We start from the raw sequence: 21,400 nt of genomic DNA, 5'->3' as shown, positions 1-21,400 counted from the left end.
TCTCGTACTCGTCGTGGCCTCAATATCAGGTAACCCATGTATTCGCACCCTGCATCCAATAGTTTCCCCTTGCTCTGCCCTGCCATCCGCTCCTAATTCATGTCCCCATGTTGCCTTCGGGGTGTGCTGCTTCCCACTGGCAACTACAATCGTGCCAGCCCATTGCCACTCCTTCCTTCTGCATTCCTAGGCTGCAAATCAGACACCTCTCCCTGCCTCCCCCCTCCCTCTCCACCACTTACCCTACCCGACACTGCCCCCTCCACAACCAGTCCGTCTACCGAAAAGAACATTGGCACTGTCAGTCTAGCGGGTACCTTGTGGGGGGTAGATGTGTTTCTGCATGTGTTTGAGTGTGTTACTTTTACTCTATCTCATAAAAGGACAATTCAACACTTCTGTTTTTTGATGGGTGATGTCCTTTAATAGGCATCTACATTCTGCAAGAAATTTGCATAATATGTATATTTTATATTTATTACAAATACTGTACATACCGTAATAAAGTAGTCATTTACTGTTAAAGTAGCCATACAGGTTATGAAAGAAGTCCAAAATTGACTTTTGCTGCTGAACCGAGACATGCTTTTTTGCCAACAAAACTCATATATGTCTTAAACATTGCAACAGGAAATCACTCTATTCATGTTTTTCGAATGGTTTAACAGCCATCTCAAGGCAGTGAAAAGTTTCCTCACTGGGTGGTACTTTTACAGTATGTTTTTAAATATCCAATATTATAACATGCCCAACTCCATATTCCCTAGATAAACTTTATCCACTAGCACCGTTCTTCAATCGGTCTATTACTTTAAGTTTATCGTATACACTGAGTACAAAATGCTTACAGTTACTTGCCAGGCTAATGCTACCACTCCAGTACCACGTCAAAAGCAAAGATTCGCACACTGCTGATAGTGACGTCTGCAGACACAAGGCGAGGCACTTCATTGCTCAATTATGGCAGGAGAGGGAAAGAGCATCAGCGCCAAAGAACTAGCAGAAGTGTATGGCACACGGATTTAAATTTGCAGATTGGAACCCTTTCGGTTAACCAATGTTTCGGTTGATCGATATTAGGATAATTGATTCTCTGCTGCATCTTACAGTAACCATTGCAAGACTTAGAAAACTAGAAATAAATCAGCTAAATATGAGGTGCTATCCAAAATTTTCAGGACTGATTCTGCCATCTGTTGTAAACCTTACCTTTGGACTAATGGTCACAGTCACCCTCGAAGTAGTGCCCATCCCCATGTACACACCAGTCCCAGCGTTTCTGCCACTGGTCAAACATTTCTGGAAGTCCTGTTCTTTGAGGGTGTTTATCACTGCCAGCGATGCTTCTTGAATCCTCTCTAGAGTGTCGAATCGACGGCCTTTCAACTTGAGTTTCAGTTTAGGGAATACCGCGAAGACGCAAGGTGCCAAATCTGGTGAGTATGGTGGGTGGCATCCGTGTGAGTGAGGACGTATGACAGGGTGCGCTGTCGTGATGCAGCAGCCAGTTCACTTGACGCCAAAGTTTGGGCCATCGTCTCCGCATGTCTTCACAGAGCCAACGAAAAACATCACAGTAGTACACGGAATTCACTGTTTGGCTCGGTGGGACAAATTCTTTGTGCACAATTCCCTTGCTATCAAAGAAAATGGTGATCTTGCTCTTCACCTGTCTTTTTCTTTTTGGAGAGCCCGGTCTCTTCCACTGGGACAGCTCGTGCTCTGTAGCACTTTTCTCAAGATTCCCACAGAATTTGACACACATGCGCTATTCTGTTCACGGCTCCATCGTAAAATTGCCACACACCAAATACAGAGTATTACAGATATCACTGTGGATGCAACACGTCCTCGCAGCACACTTGACTCATCAGATATGTAGCTCTTGCCACCTAGTGGTGCAAAGATCTACTGCTCCTACTTTCCAGATGACAGCACCTGTCCTGAAAATTTTGGATTCCACCTTGTACATTGTTAGATTTTACACTAAGTCGTTTCCTAACGATTTGTGTAAACCTGGAATAAAAACTACAACTGAGATATTTATTGCAAAGGGTAATACTTTAAATGGATAAGATATACCTCCAATCAAGAAACCTGTATATGATCTTTATTCTTCAACTGATTCAGGGGCAGCCAAGAATTCTGCCAAAGTGCAGAGCTTCCACACATGTGTGGGTCTCTGTCACCTGATTGCACACGTTCTCCAATACCACACCACCCTCCCTAAGCAAGAAGAGGGGAAACATCCTTCATTTTCGAAACCCCCATGGCCTCAACTTTCACTAGTTCCTGACCTACAGTTGCCTATCCCTTTCTGTGTTCCCACTTCAGCAATACACATGGCTTCTATACTGCCAAAGTGCCTACTAGTCCTTTCCCTTTTTCTATTTCCCTCCTCTCTGCTCTTCCTTTCTGCCCCCCCCCCCCCCCCCTCCCTCTCCCCCAGCACAGCCAGCCTCTCAACACTGCAGCTAGCAGTCCTATCTTTTGTATTTATAATCCGTACATTGCCCATGAACATATACAACATCAGTTGGATAACATAACAAATCTGTCAAATAGTAATGTCCAACATTGAGACCTCAGCATAGAAGTCCATCCAAAGTAAGACCATGAATAATTTTAAGCATGCAAAAACAAAAGCTGTTTGCAGAAGTCCCTTACAGAAACAGTTCACCATTTGATTCCTGTGCAAAATGAAGTATTAGACGTAATTATAGTTGGATCTAACAGATATGAATAGAAAGTTACCTGTAGCGCCAGAATGTCAAGACACAGCAGAATCAGTAGGGGGATCCCGATATGCATGGAAGTGATAAAGAAGTTTTTGAGAATAGTTACGCAACTCACTTGAATGAATGTTGTGCTATCCAATCCTACTGTTCAACCAAACCATTATGCCAGAATACTGTTCCAGCAAACGTTATGTCTCACAACATATACGAACTTCTCTTGCATCTGATTTACTCCACCCATAATTAAAACTTAGTGGTGTATAACAAGTTGTGGAAAATAATTCCACTCATAGATGTACTGCACAAGGAGTTCCATGAAATATTTTATCCACATGAAAACATTTTGAAAATAACAATTAAATAAGATGATATTGTACTCAATCACTCATAACTTATCAGTACTTATTGACTCCATATGTCAGTCTTTATTTTGTAAATGAACTAAACACTGTTACCTGCTTGCTAAGGTTGCTGTCTGTTGGTAAGCGGACTATAGCAACCAATCTCATTTGACTTTTATCAATTCAGCAACTCCCAAAAGCCAACTCTCTATGTGTAAACCTATCGTGCGCATATACTGATGTGTCGTTTTCCTCATGTAAACATGACTGATGAAAAACATCCCTACATGGTTTATATTGCAATTATTATGCAGTAATTCTGTAGCCCTCTCCTCACTCATCTTTCATTGTGGCCATTAGTGATGAAATGGTTTCGATATCAGCTAAATATACACCTGGCGCAGGGCTTGTAAACTTTGTGCTCTTCCTATATCATCCCTAGTACTGACATTGCCAGACTCTTAAACTGTAATATTTAATTTTATCCATTTTGTGTATTGCTGTTTGGATGACAGTTACATCACTATTGTGAATTTTAGGACTGGTCTATAAAATACGAGCATGAAGAACCAGTTGCACCAAGGTATGAAGTTAATGCTCCAGATTTGTACATACCAACTATGGCATACTTGACATATGTTGTTGTTGCTGGTTTGATGCTGGGCACACAGAACAGGTAAATGAATTTGTTTGTCCTCTCATTTTGTAATGTTACAGATTAAAATGTTCAGAATTTGTATCTTGAATTAGAGACTAAATTTATGTACTTATATGAAATGCAGACAAGCATGTAGAAGAGATTGATTTCTAGTAGAACTTTTTGACAAAATAGTTACTTTATCAGTGATATGTAAAAACCAAACCAGTGAAATGAATTTAAATAAGAAATGCTTATTATTCCATCCAATTAACTCTGATAAATACATAAGAGTTTTCATCTGTACAGCATCTGAAAAATGATGTCTCAACAAATTCATAACCATGGAATTGAGGAAAAATCAAAAGCAATTGTTTGTGAATTTTTCTTCATTACAAATTCCCTAGATGGTCTCAGAGTTATGCAAATCTAAGAACTGATTAATTTAATATCAAGGCATCAATATAATCACCACTGCAAGGGCCTGAGTGTGACTAATATCTGAAGCCGATCAGTATAGTATTACTTGTTTGATTACTCAATACTGGTGGCAGTGATGCAACCTTAAAAGTGGTGGGGAGGGTTGAGAGTCAGGTGCTGAGGACAGTAATAATGCTCAGAAAGGTTACCAGTAAGGAATACATATATGGTAGCAACCTCAAGCACCTAATATACATAAAGATAGTTCATACCAATAACGTTAATATTTTGAACAGATTTTGTCAGTAATCCAATCAGTTCATTCTCAGTAGATATCAATGTATTTACTGTTAACCTGGAAAGTTTACTCAGATGTTTGCCTTTCCAGTGGACTTAATCGTGGTATGGATATCCAAAATGCCATCAAAACATTGGGGTTCTGTCCAGCCTTGTGCTGACATCATTGTGCTTTATAGCTGTGAGATGTAGCATGAACTGTGAGATGCTCATCAGGGTAAGAAAATAGCAGCGACTGGGGAACAACAAGTGGGAAAGAGGGCGCGGACCCTGTTGCTACCCACTTTAAAAATATTAGGGTGTCAAACGAGAGACGCCCTCAGAGTGGGGCTAAAATCTCAGGATTCCATTTGTGCCATTGTTGCTGTTGCTAATGGCAGTATCAGCACCTCATGTAACTTACATCATCACTGCTTCTACCATTATTATTCTCACTGTCTTTACTGTCATTTAACTGTAAACTAACAATTAATTGTTCCATTATCATGTCAACATCTTGCACCACTAATTGCTTATTTTCGCATTTATAAAGGTAACTGGAGTGCGAATCCCACTTGTTTTATCTATTATACAAAACATTTCTTCAATAATCTTAATTGTATTATCCAGTGTGAATGTAATATTTTTAAATGTTTCAAGTTTTTCCTTGGTGCTTTTAATAGGAATACCTCTTTGTGAAGCACAGTTTATCATTTCCTCCATCCAAGAAGAAAAGATAAAGGTTGGATTCACTTTAATGTTCTGACAAGAAGCATTATTATTTACTTACACTGAATTTGCTCAGAAAGTTGGGATTAATTTGCTTTCAGCCATTTCTTGAAGTTTTCTAAATTTGTCATTGTGACAATGACTGAGTTTCATTTCAGGGTTAAATATTAGTAATGTGTTTGTCATGAATATATTATTGTAACCGACATGCTTAACACTAGATCATTTCACATTAGAAACCATTGCTAAAAAGTCTTTGCTCTTAATATCATTCAATGGTAATATAATATGCTTTATAATATTTTTGTACTTCTGAATGGCTGGTAAATATTAACATCACTTCACACAAAGGGCTTCCTTTACCTTTAGTAATTTTGACTTATTTGCCATTTTGCTGCAGCTAAATTTTACACCACTTATAACATTTTGTAGAGTGCAGCAGATGCCCAGAAGACTTGTCAGCCTTAAAGGGGAAGCAGTGTTCTCATTGTTGGGTGTTCATAATTCATTGTATGGGAATCATAATTATCTGTCAAATTACACATTATTGAAGTAATATATTTCCTTTTTTAGCTTCTTACTGAAATGTTTCTAATTTGGCATGGTGAAAGATCCAATTTTACTGTCTGTCCTTTTATCCTTATTCACTGTGCACTAAGAGCTACTCTCATATACACTCCTGGAAATTGAAATAAGAACACCGTGAATTCATTGTCCCAGGAAGGGGAAACTTTATTGACACATTCCTGGGGTCAGATACATCACATGATCACACTGACAGAACCACAGGCACATAGACACAGGCAACAGAGCATGCACAATGTCGGCACTAGTACAGTGTATATCCACCTTTTGTAGCAATGCAGGCTGCTATTCTCCCATGGAGACGATCGTTGAGATGCTGGATGTAGTCCTGTGGAACGGCTTGCCATGCCATTTCCACCTGGCGCCTCAGTTGGACCAGCGTTCGTGCTGGACGTGCAGACCGCGTGAGACGACGCTTCATCCAGTCCCAAACATGCTCAGTGGGGGACAGATCCGGAGATCTTGCTTCCAGGGTAGTTGACTTACACCTTCTAGAGCACGTTGGGTGGCACGGGATACATGCGGACGTGCATTGTCCTGTTGGAACAGCAAGTTCCCTTGCCGGTCTAGGAATGGTAGAACGATGGGTTCGATGACGGTTTGGATGTACCGTGCACTATTCAGTGTCTCCTCGACGATCACCAGAGGTGTACGGCCAGTGTAGGAGATGGCTCCCCACACCATGATGCCGGGTGTTGGCCCTGTGTGCCTCAGTCGTATGCAGTCCTGATTGTGGCGCTCACCTGCACGGCGCCAAACACGCGTACGACCATCATTGGCACCAAGGCAGAAGCGACTCTCATCGCTGAAGACGACACGTCTCCATTTGTCCCTCCATTCACGCCTGTCGCGACACCACTGGAGGTGGGCTGCACGATGTGGGGGCGTGAGCGGAAGACGGCCTAACGGTGTGCGGGACCGTAGCCCAGCTTCATGGAGACGGTTGCGAATGGTCCTCGCCGATACCCCAGGAGCAACAGTGTCCCTAATTTGCTGGGATGTGGCGGTGCGGTCCCCTACGGCACTGCGTAGGATCCTACGGTCTTGGCGTGCATCCGTGCGTCGCTGCTGTCCGGTCCCAGGTAGACGGGCACATGCACCTTCCGCCGACCACTGGCGACAACATCGATGTACTGTGGAGACCTCACGCCCCACGTGTTGAGCAATTCAGCGGTACGTCCACCCGGCCTCCCGCATGCCCACTATACGCCCTCGCTCAAAGTCCGTCAACTGCACATACGGTTCACGTCCATGCTGTCGCGGCATGCTACCAGTGTTAAAGACTGCGATGGAGCTCCGTATGCCACGGCAAACTGGCTGACACTGACGGCGGCGGTGCACAAATGCTGCGCAGCTAGCGCCATTCGACAGCCAACACCGCGGTTCCTGGTGTGTCCTCTGTGCCGTGCGTGTGATCATTGCTTGTACAGGCCTCTCGCAGTGTCCGGAGCAAGTATGGTGGGTCCGACACACCGGTGTCAATGTGTTCTTTTTTCCATTTCCAGGAGTGTATAAACCTAGCCTGACCAACACGTCACTAAATACTTTTGATCTTGATTGGATGGTGTGGATCAACCTCATTCTTCAGCAACTTGTATTCATTGTACGCAGTTTCACAACTCAGACTATACACAATTTCCTTACTACTTACTTTTATCAGTCTATGATTCAGTTATTGTTTTCTAGACATAGTCAAACAAAGTGAACATTGAAAGTCACTGCAGTCACTTCATTCAGCACACAAGCACATACCTGATGTGCCTGTTGGTGTCATTGCTCATGCTACATCTTGCTGACTCTGCACCTCTCATATGCAAGCTTTAAAGAGAAAATAAAATTCAGAGACAAGTTAAATCAGAATTAATTCAGTTGGAGAACTGTACATTAGACATGAATTGAATGACATGCAACAAACAGGTGCAAACAGGAGCTTTGGGTATGCACAAGACTTATCGTTTAGAGCAGTGTGAGGAAAATCCTCAGACTAGTTTTGACAATTGCCAGCCATCCTTGGCCAGTTTGGAGCTGCCACTCAAACAGCTTGTTGCTCATCAAGGACAAGTGGAAGAAGTCAGTTTTGCTGCTCAAGTGGTGTTTTCACACTGTGCATGCATCTGACTCTTTCAGAATGCTGCTTGAACAGACTTATTTTTATAATGTACACTGGTGTAAATATTAATTGTGTGGTTTTTTTTAAATATATAGTCTATTTTTACACTTTGAAACTGGTAATATCAGCTTTCTGTGAATTATGTAGTGTCATATTCTATGAACAAGAAGATTTTGTTCTAATGATTCCACAGGATCTGATGAAATTGAATTAAATTTAGTTACACACTTCATATTTCATTAACATTTCTTGTTTTATCTATTACATAAAGATGAATGAGAATTCAGTGCTTTCTTCTGTTATTATTATTATTATTATTATTATTATTATTAATACTGCTACTATTACTGTTACTGTTATCATTGTCATCATTATTTGAATTTTTAATTTCTTGCTTAATTGTCATAAAGGAAAGTACTCATAAACTTGTGTTTTCTAAGACTATGGCTCATTTTCAGGTTCAGTCCAGAAATGATTGGTATTCATGCAAGCTCTGCATTGGCGTGGTTAGTTGTCGAGATTGTAATTGAGATGATAACACTTTATGTAACCAGCATACAAACAAAACTCAAAACTTTAGACCTGGTTGCATTTGGAGGGTACAAGTATGTTGGGTAAGTAATGTGATAAAACTGGTAATTGGAACTGCCTCATTGCTTTGACTTATTTTGCCACAGAGATGTTGTGAACTCTTGCAAAAAGTTTACCAGTGTTCAAGTGCATGGGAAACCAACACAAGTTATGACAAAAATTCACATAGCTTACAAGATTGTTTTGTGGTTAAAATGCAGAAATTGTTATTTGGAGTAGTTGATATCTAATCCAAATTTAGGTACTTCATGCATTTCCCAAAAATCATTTTGGGCAAATGTTGGAGTGCTTTCCTAAAATAACACATAGCTATTATCCAATTAAAATCACTGGACAGATGATGTTTATCACTTCCCACAACAGTGTTGGCACAATGACTGCTGACTGCTGCTCAGTTACTGGTTACACACAAACGTGGCGGGTCACTTCACTGTTGTTGTTAATGTGTAATGCGGAGCAATATTGTTAGTTGTAGTCCTGAATTTAAACTGCTGTCCTAAGCTAACAACAACCTCCTGATGTGCAAAGTATATGAGAAAACGGCAGTCGACAGTCTGTGGCAGAACAAAAGTCATAGTCACTTTGTTCATGGCAATTAAAGCAAACTTCTGCGAACAAACTTGAGACAGAAAATTTTCAGTTTCAGTTTTTCACTATCATTGGTTCCCTGAAACTATCCTCACAGTGGCTGCACAAGTTGCAACATTACCAACAGGTGAGCAGTGCAGGTTGGCCATTGCTTGCAGGTTATGGGTGATACAGGAAGATTTCAGGCGAAAAAAGAATGATTAAAAAAGAAAGTAAGCACACAAAACAAGCTCAATACAATGGTCAAAGTGATATGGCAAAGTATTGTGAATTTAAAATAATCACACATTGAACCAATTAATTGATTAAAAATAATAATCAAAGTATTTTTATTATATTTAGAAATTAAATTATATGCTAACCACTGTACTCCACCACTGTGCTGCATTATGATGTCTTATTTGTGACTCTGGAGATCCAGTCACACAGATGAATTGCAGCCTTCAAAAATTTGGTTTCACATAATGTGCAAAGCTTATCTAATGTAACATTTGGGCATGCATGCATGTGTGTGTGTGTGGGGGGGGGGGGGGGGGGGGGTTATTGTGTATGATTAAATATAAAATAAAAAGGCCAAACCCAAAATTTGGGATCCAGACACATCAAGAAAGAAAGCCAGACAAAGAATTTGAAGTTAACTGACCAATTGTTGTTCAGCAACAGCAAACGGTTTGGCATGATGAGCAGTTTGATTGGAGGAAACCAGCTCCAACACATGAAGTGTCAACTATCAAGTAATTTTAATTGCATTGTAGTTAGTCCTCACACACCCCACCAATGGAGTTAATGCTGTGGCTTCTTTTCTCATTCCCCATATTTCTTTCTGGGCTGCTGATTTTGCGCTATATGCGCCCTCTTTCTGATTTCTTTGATGCTTCCAGTTTTATGTTTTCTCTCACTCATCTAATCGTGGTCATTGTCCAAATTTAATTGTCGAGATTCTTTTTGTTCCGTCAAGCATGTCCTGTTTCCTTTGCCAGAATCAGGTAAATTTTCTTGTTTTAGACTTAACAAATCTTGTTGCCTCAATTCCCTTACTCTCATTTGTTAGGTTGTAAAAGTAAATCTTTGTTCATGCACCTTCTGCACCTTGATTGCGTTATACTTGGAGCCAGGACAAGTTGATTGGCAATATTAGCAAAGTACAGCAACGATGGAGAACCCTGAGAATAATTTTGACACTTTTGATCGCAGAACTCAGAAGTCGAGATGCGACAGGAGGGCGATTGAGGTGGTCCGAGCAAAGCCCTGTAGTATGAAGAAAGAGATGAACATATGAAGATGGACTATAATGAAACAACTAAAAGCAGGGAAATTAGAACTCAAAATAATCTTGAATATTAATAAAATTAGCTTTTAAGGACTGTGTGAAACCAGATGGTAGTTGTAATTACAGATAGGAAATATTAAAAGTTGTGACGTTGTTAGGGTACCTTGTGCAGCCTAAGGCAGTTAGACTGTGACTAGGAGCAGTATTACTCTGCAACCGTTTCAGATAATTTAGTTTAAGTGACTAGAATAAAATAGTGGAGTGTGTGGTCTTAGCTTCACTTCATAGCCACTTACAGAACTAAAATAGTTATTATGCCTTTGCAGTTCTCAGAACCTATTTGTAACTCAGCCTATGTCCTCAAAGTCTACAGCATAATAAGCGGTTTTAAGTTTGCCACATGACCATAAACACTTATTATTAGAACAAGTCTGACTAAATGCAACACACCGAGCAAGGAGACACAACGGTTAGCACACTGGACTCGGATTGGGAAGAGTGACAGTTCAAATCCATGTCCAGCTATCACGTCTTAGGTTTTTTGTGATATCCCTAAATCCAGTCAAAAGCTACCATAATGAAATTGGGTGCCTGCAGTAGATCCCAGTTTGTAGAAAGAATCTGTTTTAATACTGATTTTAAAACTTTGAAAGGATCATACTGATCCCAATAGTTATCATAGCGTCAGTCAGACACTATAGCATATGGCCAACTAGTGCCTAGAATCCATTTCATGATTGACCCCTGACTTTGAGCTCATATTCTGGTCACATTGACTGATGAACATCAATGTGTTATATCGTGATGAAATTATGGAAGTGTCTACCTTTATTTGGTATATGACTATTCCATTTTAGTTCAATATGGAGTAGCATACACGGTAATATTTAAGCAAAAGTGTGCTTTTTCAACCTTTTTTTGGTGAGTGTCAAATTCAAGCAGTTGTAGATGTCAAGCCGCAGTTAGGAGAAAAATTTCCTTTGCGCGGTTTAAAGATACAACTATACTCAACTTCCAGACAAATTATCATTGCTTTCCAATTAGTTATTTTGTCCTAATAATGGTGGACATAGGTTGATGGAGTTCGCCTGATGGTGATTTGTATTAACAAGATGAAAAGTGTAAATGCGAGCTCTGTAGTTGCCTTTCACAGCTGTTGTTTTTATACATGTAAATCTACAATAAAGCTCTAATATCACATCTTTAATGTGTTTGCTTTTGCGTTTCTATGCAATGTGTGCTTGCATGAGCTGAGTTGTCAGACCTCTGAACAGTATTTCCACTTCATTGTTCACTGTTGCAGTGTTTACATCGCGGCCTCCCATCAGATAGGAAACAATCGTGCACCCATTCATTGATGTATATCTGAGACAGTGCTCTTAACATAGTTAGTTGCCATGTACTTGTTTGAAACCATATGTCATTTGTGGAGTTATGAAAAGTCTTTGCTGATGAATGTGTGTGCTTACTTTGAGACCGGAAAAGAACAGGGCACAAGCAGATCGATAGCAATTTCCAACAGTGGCAGCCATGTTGGTAAAATTGAAGACTGAAGAGGAAGATTTCCCTGATATGAGTGAACCAACTCTGTGGCATGCTATTCACAAACTGGGCTTCAGATACAAAAAGTTCAACAAAAATTCCAGGCTGATGGAAAATATAGCAGGAAAAAGAGAGGGGTTCTTGTGGGAAATAAGCTGCTTGCACAACACTGGATGGACTATTTATTACATGGATGAGAGTTAGTGCAGTGTGATCATGGCAGAAACAAAAAATTCGTTATGCATCAGAAAATGTATACGATTATCACAGAGGAAGTATTCAAGAGTGTAATGGCTGGAAAGAGGAATTCAAACACCATCTGGTTCTGGAAAAAGGATTATAATGTGCTATATAGTGAACGAAGATGGGTCCGTACAAAATTCAGACTTATGTTTTATTGGACAAAAAAGAAGGAGCCAATTATCATTCTGAAATGAATGCCAGACACTACAAGGAGTGGTTTGGGAGCATTCTCCAAAAATTACCAAACAGATCTGCGATTGTTTTAGATTGGGTCCATATCACACAATGATAAATGCAGTATCATGAAATCCACCTACAAAATGGAGAAAGGATTCTATTATTGGAGAGCTTCTATCTAATGCCACATCATATGAGGGAATTTACTAAAGCTAGCCTACCAGAACATGACACATAGTTTCAAAGAAGTTCAAGGCAACTGACTATGTTACGAGCACTGTCTCACACGAATACACAACAATGAATAGGTGCATGATTGTTTCCTATCTGATGGGAGGCCGCAATGTAAACACTGCAACAATGAACAATGAAGTGGAAATACTACTCAGAGGTCTGACAACATAGCTCATGTGAGCACGCAGTGCATAGTAACGCAAAAGTAAATACATTAAAGATGTGATATTAGAGCTTTATTGTAGATTTACATGTATAAAAACAACAGCTGTGAAAGGTAACTACAGAGCTCGCATTTACACTTTTTGTCTTGTGCGACCACACTCGAGGGCATAGGATTACCTTTTGGAAAGTATATTGCGATCAGTGGACAAGGAAATTAAACTCCTGTGGTTGCCTGAAGCTACTGTGAATTGAATGCCATTGAATGTATTGGGGCATATCCGCACATACACAGACACAAGCAGACATTTGTAAAGGCAAAGAGTTCGGGCGGAGATGTCAGTCGAGGCGGAAGTACAGAGGCAAAGAAGTTGTTGAAAGACAGGAGAGGTATGAGCGGCGGCAACTTGAAATTAGCGGAGGTTGAGGCCTGGCGGATATCGAGAAGAGAGGATATACTGAAGGGCAAGTTCCCATCTCCGGAGTTCGGATGGGTTGGTGTTGGTGGGAAGTATCCAGATAACCCGGACGGTGTACCACTGTGCCAAGATGTGCTGGCCGTGCACCAAGGCATGTTTAGCCACAGGTGATCCTTATTACCAACAAACACTGTCTGCCTGTGTCCATTCATGTGACTGGACAGTTTGTTGCTGGTCATATATGTGTGCGCGCGAGTATGTACCTATCCTTTTTCCCCCTAAGGTAAGTCTTTCCCCTCCCAGGATTGGAATGACTCCTTACCCTCTCCCTTAAAACCCACATCCTTTCATCTTTCCTTTTCCTTCCCTCTTTCCTGACAAAGCAGCCGCCGGTTGCGAAAGCTCGAAATTCTGTGTGTATGTTTGTGCGTTTTATTTATTGTGCCTATCTAATGGCGCTTTCCCGCTTGGTAAGTCCTGGAATCTTTGTTTTTAATATATTTTTCCCATGTGGAAGTTTCGAGAAGCAAAGCCTTCACATATAATGTTGGTCTTGTATGCGCATATTACATTTGAAGATGTATCACAAAAATGTGCCAGTAAATTTCTTAATAATGACATAAATCTGTGATCTTCTAGTTGGCTCATCAACAAAGAGCTGATTTTTAAATGAGTCGCACATTTCCAATGGAGTAGATCTCGACCTGATATTAAGCTTTTCAATGTGGTTTTCGGGATGTAAATTTCTTTGAGTACCAGTACTTTGTTCTCTCATGTTTGGTCCTTTTTTTATGGCATAATGCCATACATGCTAGAATATGAAAAGGTACACCTGAAATGCACCGAACAGTTGAAACTAGCCAATAGTGTGGAATTAAACACTTTGTTTCAAATATATTGACTGCCTAAGTGGAAAAGATTAATAAAAGAAAATTTCTTCACCAAACCGATAAAAATAACTTCATTGTTCTGCATGGCAATTAATGCTTGACAGTCAAAAAGGTGGGGAAAAAAAAAATCTGAACTTCCGTAATTACGTGAATGTATTTTAATTCACATGTTAGCTCCCGACTACAGAAATCAATTTTGTTTTCATTTTATGTGACTGCAGTAGACAAAGAGGGAACAGCAAAATCACTAAAATGTAAACACGGGTCACGTGGAGACTACCCGCTTCCCTATTATAACTCTGACTGACTGCTCTGCGCATCAGCCCCGTATCTACGATATTTTCGAACCGGGGCAATAGTAGATAGTGGCATCCCTTGAGCGTTTGAGATACGACGTCAAAATTTTTTTTAAAAAATTGAACTTTCAAAAATATGTTCATTTTGTAGTGCACATCTTTCTGAAGAGTCTGAGGAACATATGTGTCCGAAGAATTGTAAGACATATTATTTGATCTTAAGTGTGCCAAAGTGCACTGCCACTCCTCTTCACACAGCATTCTTCTATCGCATGTCACTGTATTTTGCTCTGTGGAAATGAAATGTGCATATTTTGTAATAGATGCAATCAAACTATATTCAGGACAATGGAAATTAAAATGTCCTATAGTGCCTCTCCTGCTTCCAGTCGGCCGGTTTGACACCCGCCCCTCTTTTTAACTCTTCAGAAAATTTGCACTCTTTATTCCCTATTAGGTAACAACTTGATGCTTTGTGTGACATAAAATTAAGTATAGGATACATAAAAACAGTAAAGACAAGAGACAAGCAAGACAGTACACATTTCTTCAAATCCTTAGCTCCTAGATTCTTTTTCTCTCTAATCTTGCTATAGCTTTACATGGCGTGCTTTCCTTTCTGCGAAAGAATCTGTAACCTCATCAAAGTTCATCAAACGTTTCGCTGCATGAAAAATCTAAATATCGCTGTCTAATACTGAAAAAGCTGTTAATACAAATAGGACCCAAGACTGGTGTGGTTTCTTGACCTGATTACATGTATTTTCTCACTGTCCTTTCTAATACTGCAGCCATTGTAACATACGCCAAATAAATGAGACTGTTTTGGCACAAATGGTCATTTTTATAACACAGTAGAATATAATTCACAAAGTACCGATATCAAATGCCTATTAGGCCTACTACAAGCACTTCATTCATACGCTCCAGTTTCTCAAGCATGAGATCAAAAAGTAGTATTGCGAAATTTTTGTATAAATTTGAAATCGTCATATTCTTCCATAATTTAAGTGATGTCCCAGTTTCCTCTCCTTCCTCATTCTAACAAACCATGTTGTCATCACTAATTCTGTATCTATTCCTGCCATTGCCAAAACTTATTTGCCGGTTAACTTCACTAACCCCTCCAGAATCACCCGTTTAGTTATCCCGCTTTCATTCTCCAGTTAGGCATTGTTACGTGTTCGTACAACGTGTTTTCCGTGCTACTTCCAGAATAGATCTTAAGGCAGCTGCTAGCTGGGGACCATACAACTGGTCCTTACTAGCATAGCGATCTGGCCAAAAATTTTCTGACAAAATTTCATTTTCTTGGATACACCGAGAAGATAATACGTAAGCTTTCTGGTATTCCTGTTAGTTGTTTATTCACACTCTGGTAGTTTGAATCGAAGGATTTCGCTGGTAATCATAACAACGCTCATCATTCGCAAATCCAATCAACCACATAATCAGACTATTGAGTTGCAACAAACTATTATGCCTCCAGGTAGCATCGCAGGCATCTTCCAAATTGAAAAATACACTGACTACATGTTGTTTACATGGGAAAGCTTGTTGAATTTCTGCTCTAGCAGGGTCAGGTTATTGAGTGTGGAGTGCTACCTTCAGAAACCTCCACTGGGAGCAACTTCGTAGAGAGCTGGTTTCGAGAACCCACACTATTATCCACTTAATAATGACTGACCCCTGACTCTGAGCTCATATTCCGGTGACAATGCATTACAAATATTGATATGTTATACATTTTCGTGATTGTGGAAATGTCTACTTTTATTTAGTGTATGAATACCATATCTCAGTTGAAACCAGTGCGACATACACGGTAATATTAAAGAGAAACTGTTATTCTAGTTTTTTTCAGTGAGCTTCAACTTTAAGGATGCGTAAAAATCAGACCATAATTAGGAGAAAAAATTCCTTTTCCCATTTTAAAGATACAATCTCATTCTACTTACAGGTGCATTTTTGTTATTTTCTGGTTACTCATTTCATCACTACAATGTCAAATGAAAGATGCCGCGATTGAGCTTACCTCTGTAGCTATGGTGACAGAGAAGGCACTGGTATGAAAGCTTGAACGTTTGTTGGTTACATTGCATGTCTTACTAATGAATACTCTTTGTGTTTGTTAGTTAAGAGTTTGTAGAGCAATTCTGTTTGTAGCTGCAATATATGGAAGGCTGTAATGATGCATAGTTGTTGCTGTTGTAATGCACCATAAGCACCTGTTCATCAGAACCATAACCATTCAAAGGACTGATATATCTAAAAACAAAGAAGATGTGACTTACCAAACAAAAGTGCTGGCAGGTTGATAGACACACAAACATACACACAAAATTCAAGCTTTCACAACCAACAGTTGCTTCATCAGGGAAAAGGGAAGGATAGGGAAAGACGAAAGGATGTGAGTTTTAAGAGAGAGGGTAAGGAGTCATTCCAATCCCGGGAGCGTAAAGACTTACCTTCGGGGGAAAAAAGGACAGGTATACACTCGCATACACACACACATCCATCCGCACATACACAGACACAAGCAGACATTTGTAAAGGCAAACCAGGTGTACACGATCAAAGGCAGAGCCACGTGTGAAAGCACCCACGTGATTTACCAACTGACCTGCCTACACTGTGACGCTTTCTATGTGGGAATGACCAGCAACAAACCGTCCATTCGCATGAATGGACACAGGCAGACAGTATTTGTTGGTAATGAGGATCACCCTGTGGCTAAACATGCCTTGGTGCACGGCCAGCACATCTTGGCACAGTGTTACACCGTCCGGATTATCTGGATACTTCCCACCAACACCAACCTATCCAAACTCCGGAGATGGTAACTTGCCCTTCAGTATATGCTCTCTTCTCTATATCCGCCAGGCCTCAACCTCCGCTAATTTCAAGTTGCCCCCGCTCATACCTCACCTGTCTTTCAACAATTTCTTTGCCTCTGTACTTCCGCCTCGACTGACATCTCTGCCCGAACTCTTCGTCTTTACAAATGTCTGCTTCTATCCGTGTATCATCTTTCCTTTTCCTTCCCTCTTTCCTGACGAAGCAGCCAAAAGCTCGAAATTCTGTGTGTGTGTTTGTTTTATTCATTGTGCCTATCTACCGGCGCTTTCCCGCTTGGTAAGTCTTGGAATCTTTGTTTTTAATATATTTTTCCCATGTGGAAGTTTCTTTCTATTTTAGAAAACAAAGATTCCAAGACTTACCAAGCGGGGAAGTGCCGGCAGACAGGCACAATGAACAAAACACACAAACACACACACAGAATTACTAGCTTTCGCAACCGATGGTTGCTTCTTTAGGAAAGAGGGAAGGAGAGGGAAAGACGAAAGGATGTGGGTTTTAAGGGAGAGGGTAAGGAGTCATTCCAATCCCGGGAGCGGAAAGACTTCCCTTAGGGGGAAAAAAGGACAGGTGTACACACACACACACACACACACACACACACACACACACACATATCCATCCGCACATACACAGACACAAGCAGACATGTCTTAAAAAGTATTTGTAAATGTTTAAGTTAATATTTTAATTGTTGATTTGATATTCTAACCAACAAGCATGACGAAGGAATAGGAGATGAATGCTATCAGTCTAACCAATCTGTTCAGTAACATTTTCTTTTACCCTTATCACTACCTGGTACTTAAATTCTAAGCTGTTACATGTAAAATTACTTGTGAAATACTGTAACACACCATTCCTTACATGTTTCTTTCCTTGCATTTCAGGATGATTTTTGCAATGCTCCTCAGTTTGGTATTTCAGAAAACTGGTTATTATGCTGGACTGCTATATTTTGGCTTATCATTGGCATTTTTCTTGGTAAGTTCTCAGGAATGTAGTGACTTGTAGAAAATGTAGTATTTTAGCTTTTTTATTCTTAGAATCTAAAAAAAACTTTTTTTTTTAGGTCCGTACTTTAAAGGTTCAAGTGCTACCTGAAGTAAATGGACCTCAGCATGATCCATACAGGACCACAACAGGAAACAAACGAAGAATATATTTTTTGTTATTTATGGCTGGTATTCAGCCCGTATTAATGTGGTGGCTTTCTCATCATCTTGTTGCACCGCCTGCTCCCAAACTGTAACAGTCATCTTTTTGTTAAGAAACAGCACTTCCAAGTATTGTGTTTCTTGATAAATAACTATGGCAGCAGGGGAAGGAAACATATTTATCATGTGATGGCAAAGAAAGTGGGAAAAATGAGTTGAAGGCATGGCTGTGATACTGATAACAGAGTTGTGAGAAGCAGCAGCTTGTGCAGTTCACTGTTAATGAGCAACTTGGGTTTCCAGTAAAACGTGTGCAAGTTGACATTCATTAAATTTTGCTACAGTATATTACTAAGGTTTTGATTACAGTGATAAAAGAGAGTTAATATTCAGATAAAACAAACAAAATAACTAAAAGGGTGCTCAAAGAAAATATTATTTATGAATTGGAGAATACTGTCCTTGGTATCTTCCTCTTGTGTATAGGAGCACCATTTGGATTTTCTAGAGACAATGTACATTTGGCAGCTTTTATTTCATCTAATCTAGTGTTTATAAAATTTCTCATTATGTGCTGAAAGCAGCCCATTTCACAGCAGTAAATAACTGAATAAAAATGTACTTAGCCCTAAAAATGCATGTCAGAGTACCTATTTTTGAATACAGTTTTTATGTAACTAAGAACACTTGAGCTAAATACATGTATATGTGTTACTGCAAAGCAATAACTTATTATGATTGTCTTGTTAACAGGGGGCAGATAATTTGAGGATAAAACATTTTTTTAAAAAGATTCATTATGCAACGCAGTTTAAGTGACTAATTTTAACAGTGTCTGCAGTTGCTATCAGCTAAAATTTTGTACTTGTTAGGTCAGTTATGTGAAAAATTATTTTTGTATGCCATTTAGTGTGGTTACTTACAAACATAATGAGAAAGAACACTTCTTGTCCAACAATTATGTTTATCTGAGTTCAGTTTCAATAAAAGCAGGTACGTTTTCCATTTTGAATAAAAACTAAAGATAGAAACCAATATTTTTATCATTTTGTTACAAATTATCTTCTAAATATGGTTTGACATTATGCGTATATTCGCATCTGCCTTTGCAGCAGAACTCTCTTACTCGACTGCTTATTGCTCCAATGTTAGTTTGTTCAGACTCCTGTGATGCGGTAAGTTTTAATCTGTGGCATGTAGTCAAATACGTAAACAAAATAGTAGCATTACACTTAGTACACTTGTGAGCAGTGAAAGTGGCAGCTGGAGAACCAAGTAGGGAAGATTATCAACCTTCCCTCCTTCTTTTTCCACTTTTTTTATGTTTTCAGGGCTGTTACGTTCTTACTCTAGTCCACTGTCATTAGAACTTCATCGAGAGGAATAAATATGCTTCAGCTCCCAGCAACCTTTGTGATTAAACAGTTCTATACAGAAGTAACTACCAAAGCTATTGTTAAATCATTAAATTTTCAATTTATTTCTTCTTATTTTGCAAGATCTACAACGCACACTGTCATTATAAATGTGAAAGAGTATGTGCCTATATGGGGCGGGGGTGTTTGTTTGTTACTCCGTCACACTGTAACGGCTGGATGGATTTGGATTAAATTTGGAATGGAGATAGCTTATACCATGAATGAACACATAGATTGCCTTGTATATACACACCTGACTACCAGAGTGGTGGGAGTGAAAAAGAGTGTAGCCCAAACCTGAATATCCATAGTTGATTGATCTAGTATTCGAGAATGAGAGCACTTAGGTACTTGCGATAAACTATATACATAATTTCAAACCTTTATGAAAGATTTTCTCATTGACAACCCCCATAAAATGATGAAAGGAAAAAGTTTATGGCTTAATACATTTTTGCTGTACGTGCAGTAAAAGTGCCGCATGAAGCACGATGTTTTACAATTTATTACTTCTTTACTAGTAACAGTATTTGTGACACATTTTGTAGACAGTATTCAGATATGCCACTGAATGTACTAACAAAATTATGTCACTGTACGGCAGTTGGGGATATATGATGTCAAACACTGAGATGTGCTGCATCATATATGACCTTTATCTTTCTTACTTCTTTGATGATAACTATATTCACAACATGTTTCACAGAGAGTATCTGCATGATTGAATGTACCTACAAAAATGTATCTCTGTGTGTGACATAGTTCAGGAGGTATGACGTCAAATATTGAGATGTGTGAAAAACTGCCACATCCTGTGTAATTTTTTGATTTATTGCTTCTTTACTATCAACTTTATTCAAAACACATTTTGCCAACAGTAGCTACATATACCACTGGATGTATCTCCAAAATTACATCATTGTACGACTCATAGTTCAGGAGATACGACATCATAAACATTGTGCTGTGTGAAAATGAAACTGCAGGACAAAATTCACTAGAGATACAGGTAAAAGATGTGTACAGAGTACACGTGAAATTTGTCACGAACATGTGAAATAAATTTGACACATGCATATGCAGCCATAGCTGTGGGTAAAATAGCTAATTATAAATTCCTGGAATGATTTCAACCAGATTTGGTACACACATTAGTTGCGACCTGGAAAGAAATACTGTGGGTGTAAGAACCACCAGCCTCATATGGGAGGAGGGGGGAGGGGAGTGATAATGTGGAAAGAGGAGGAGGAGGTGAACAGTGAGTCTGGAAGGGAGGAGATGGACTTTTTTAGACGTAACTGTTTAACTGTGGGGCGCAACTAGTATCAGAATATATTACTGCACAACTGTTAACTGGTAAAGCAATTTCAGCTTTATTATAGCATTCATTAGTTTCCCTTCTCTGTTTTAACTTTGGTCTAAAGCACAAAATATGAGTTCTGTTTCTTTTTTTGGGGACTTGAGTGAGGGAGGCATGCCAGCAGTAGCTGTGCAAATCCAACAAAGCATTGCTACATAATCATCATTATCATATATCTGTTTTACAACCATTTTCTTGTGATGCTGCTTGAACAACATCACAAGTAAAAATTACATCATGACTGCAACAGGTGTTTACAGCCATTGGTCGATATAAAAGCTTCTCATTGGTACTCTCAAGAGGGAACTAGGGATGACAGTTATTGCTGAAACAATCCCTTTTGAGTACCAGTTTAACC

At 39.5% G+C, this 21,400-nt stretch overlaps 1 protein-coding gene across 3 annotated transcripts in view; it reads left to right on the top strand.

Annotated features, from left to right (window-relative positions):
* The window catches only part of LOC126329909 (protein YIF1B), a 59,198-nt gene extending 39,899 nt beyond the window's left edge, over nt 1–19,299 (top strand). For all 3 annotated transcript variants that reach the window (XM_049996289.1, XM_049996250.1, XM_049996331.1), the window contains exons 4-7: nt 3,619–3,755; nt 8,295–8,450; nt 17,998–18,091; nt 18,180–19,299. In XM_049996289.1, the coding sequence (XP_049852246.1) occupies nt 3,619–3,755; nt 8,295–8,450; nt 17,998–18,091; nt 18,180–18,359 (567 nt within the window). In that variant the 3' untranslated portion in view covers nt 18,360–19,299. The remainder of the gene's footprint in view (nt 1–3,618; nt 3,756–8,294; nt 8,451–17,997; nt 18,092–18,179) is intronic.
* The last annotated feature ends 2,101 nt before the right edge of the window (nt 19,300–21,400 follow it).

The sequence above is a fragment of the Schistocerca gregaria genome, chromosome 1, assembly GCF_023897955.1.
Source record: "Schistocerca gregaria isolate iqSchGreg1 chromosome 1, iqSchGreg1.2, whole genome shotgun sequence".
NCBI lineage: Eukaryota > Metazoa > Arthropoda > Insecta > Orthoptera > Acrididae > Schistocerca > Schistocerca gregaria.
The sequence above is the reverse complement of the archived record's forward strand: the minus strand, read 5'-3'. Positions and strand labels throughout refer to the sequence as shown.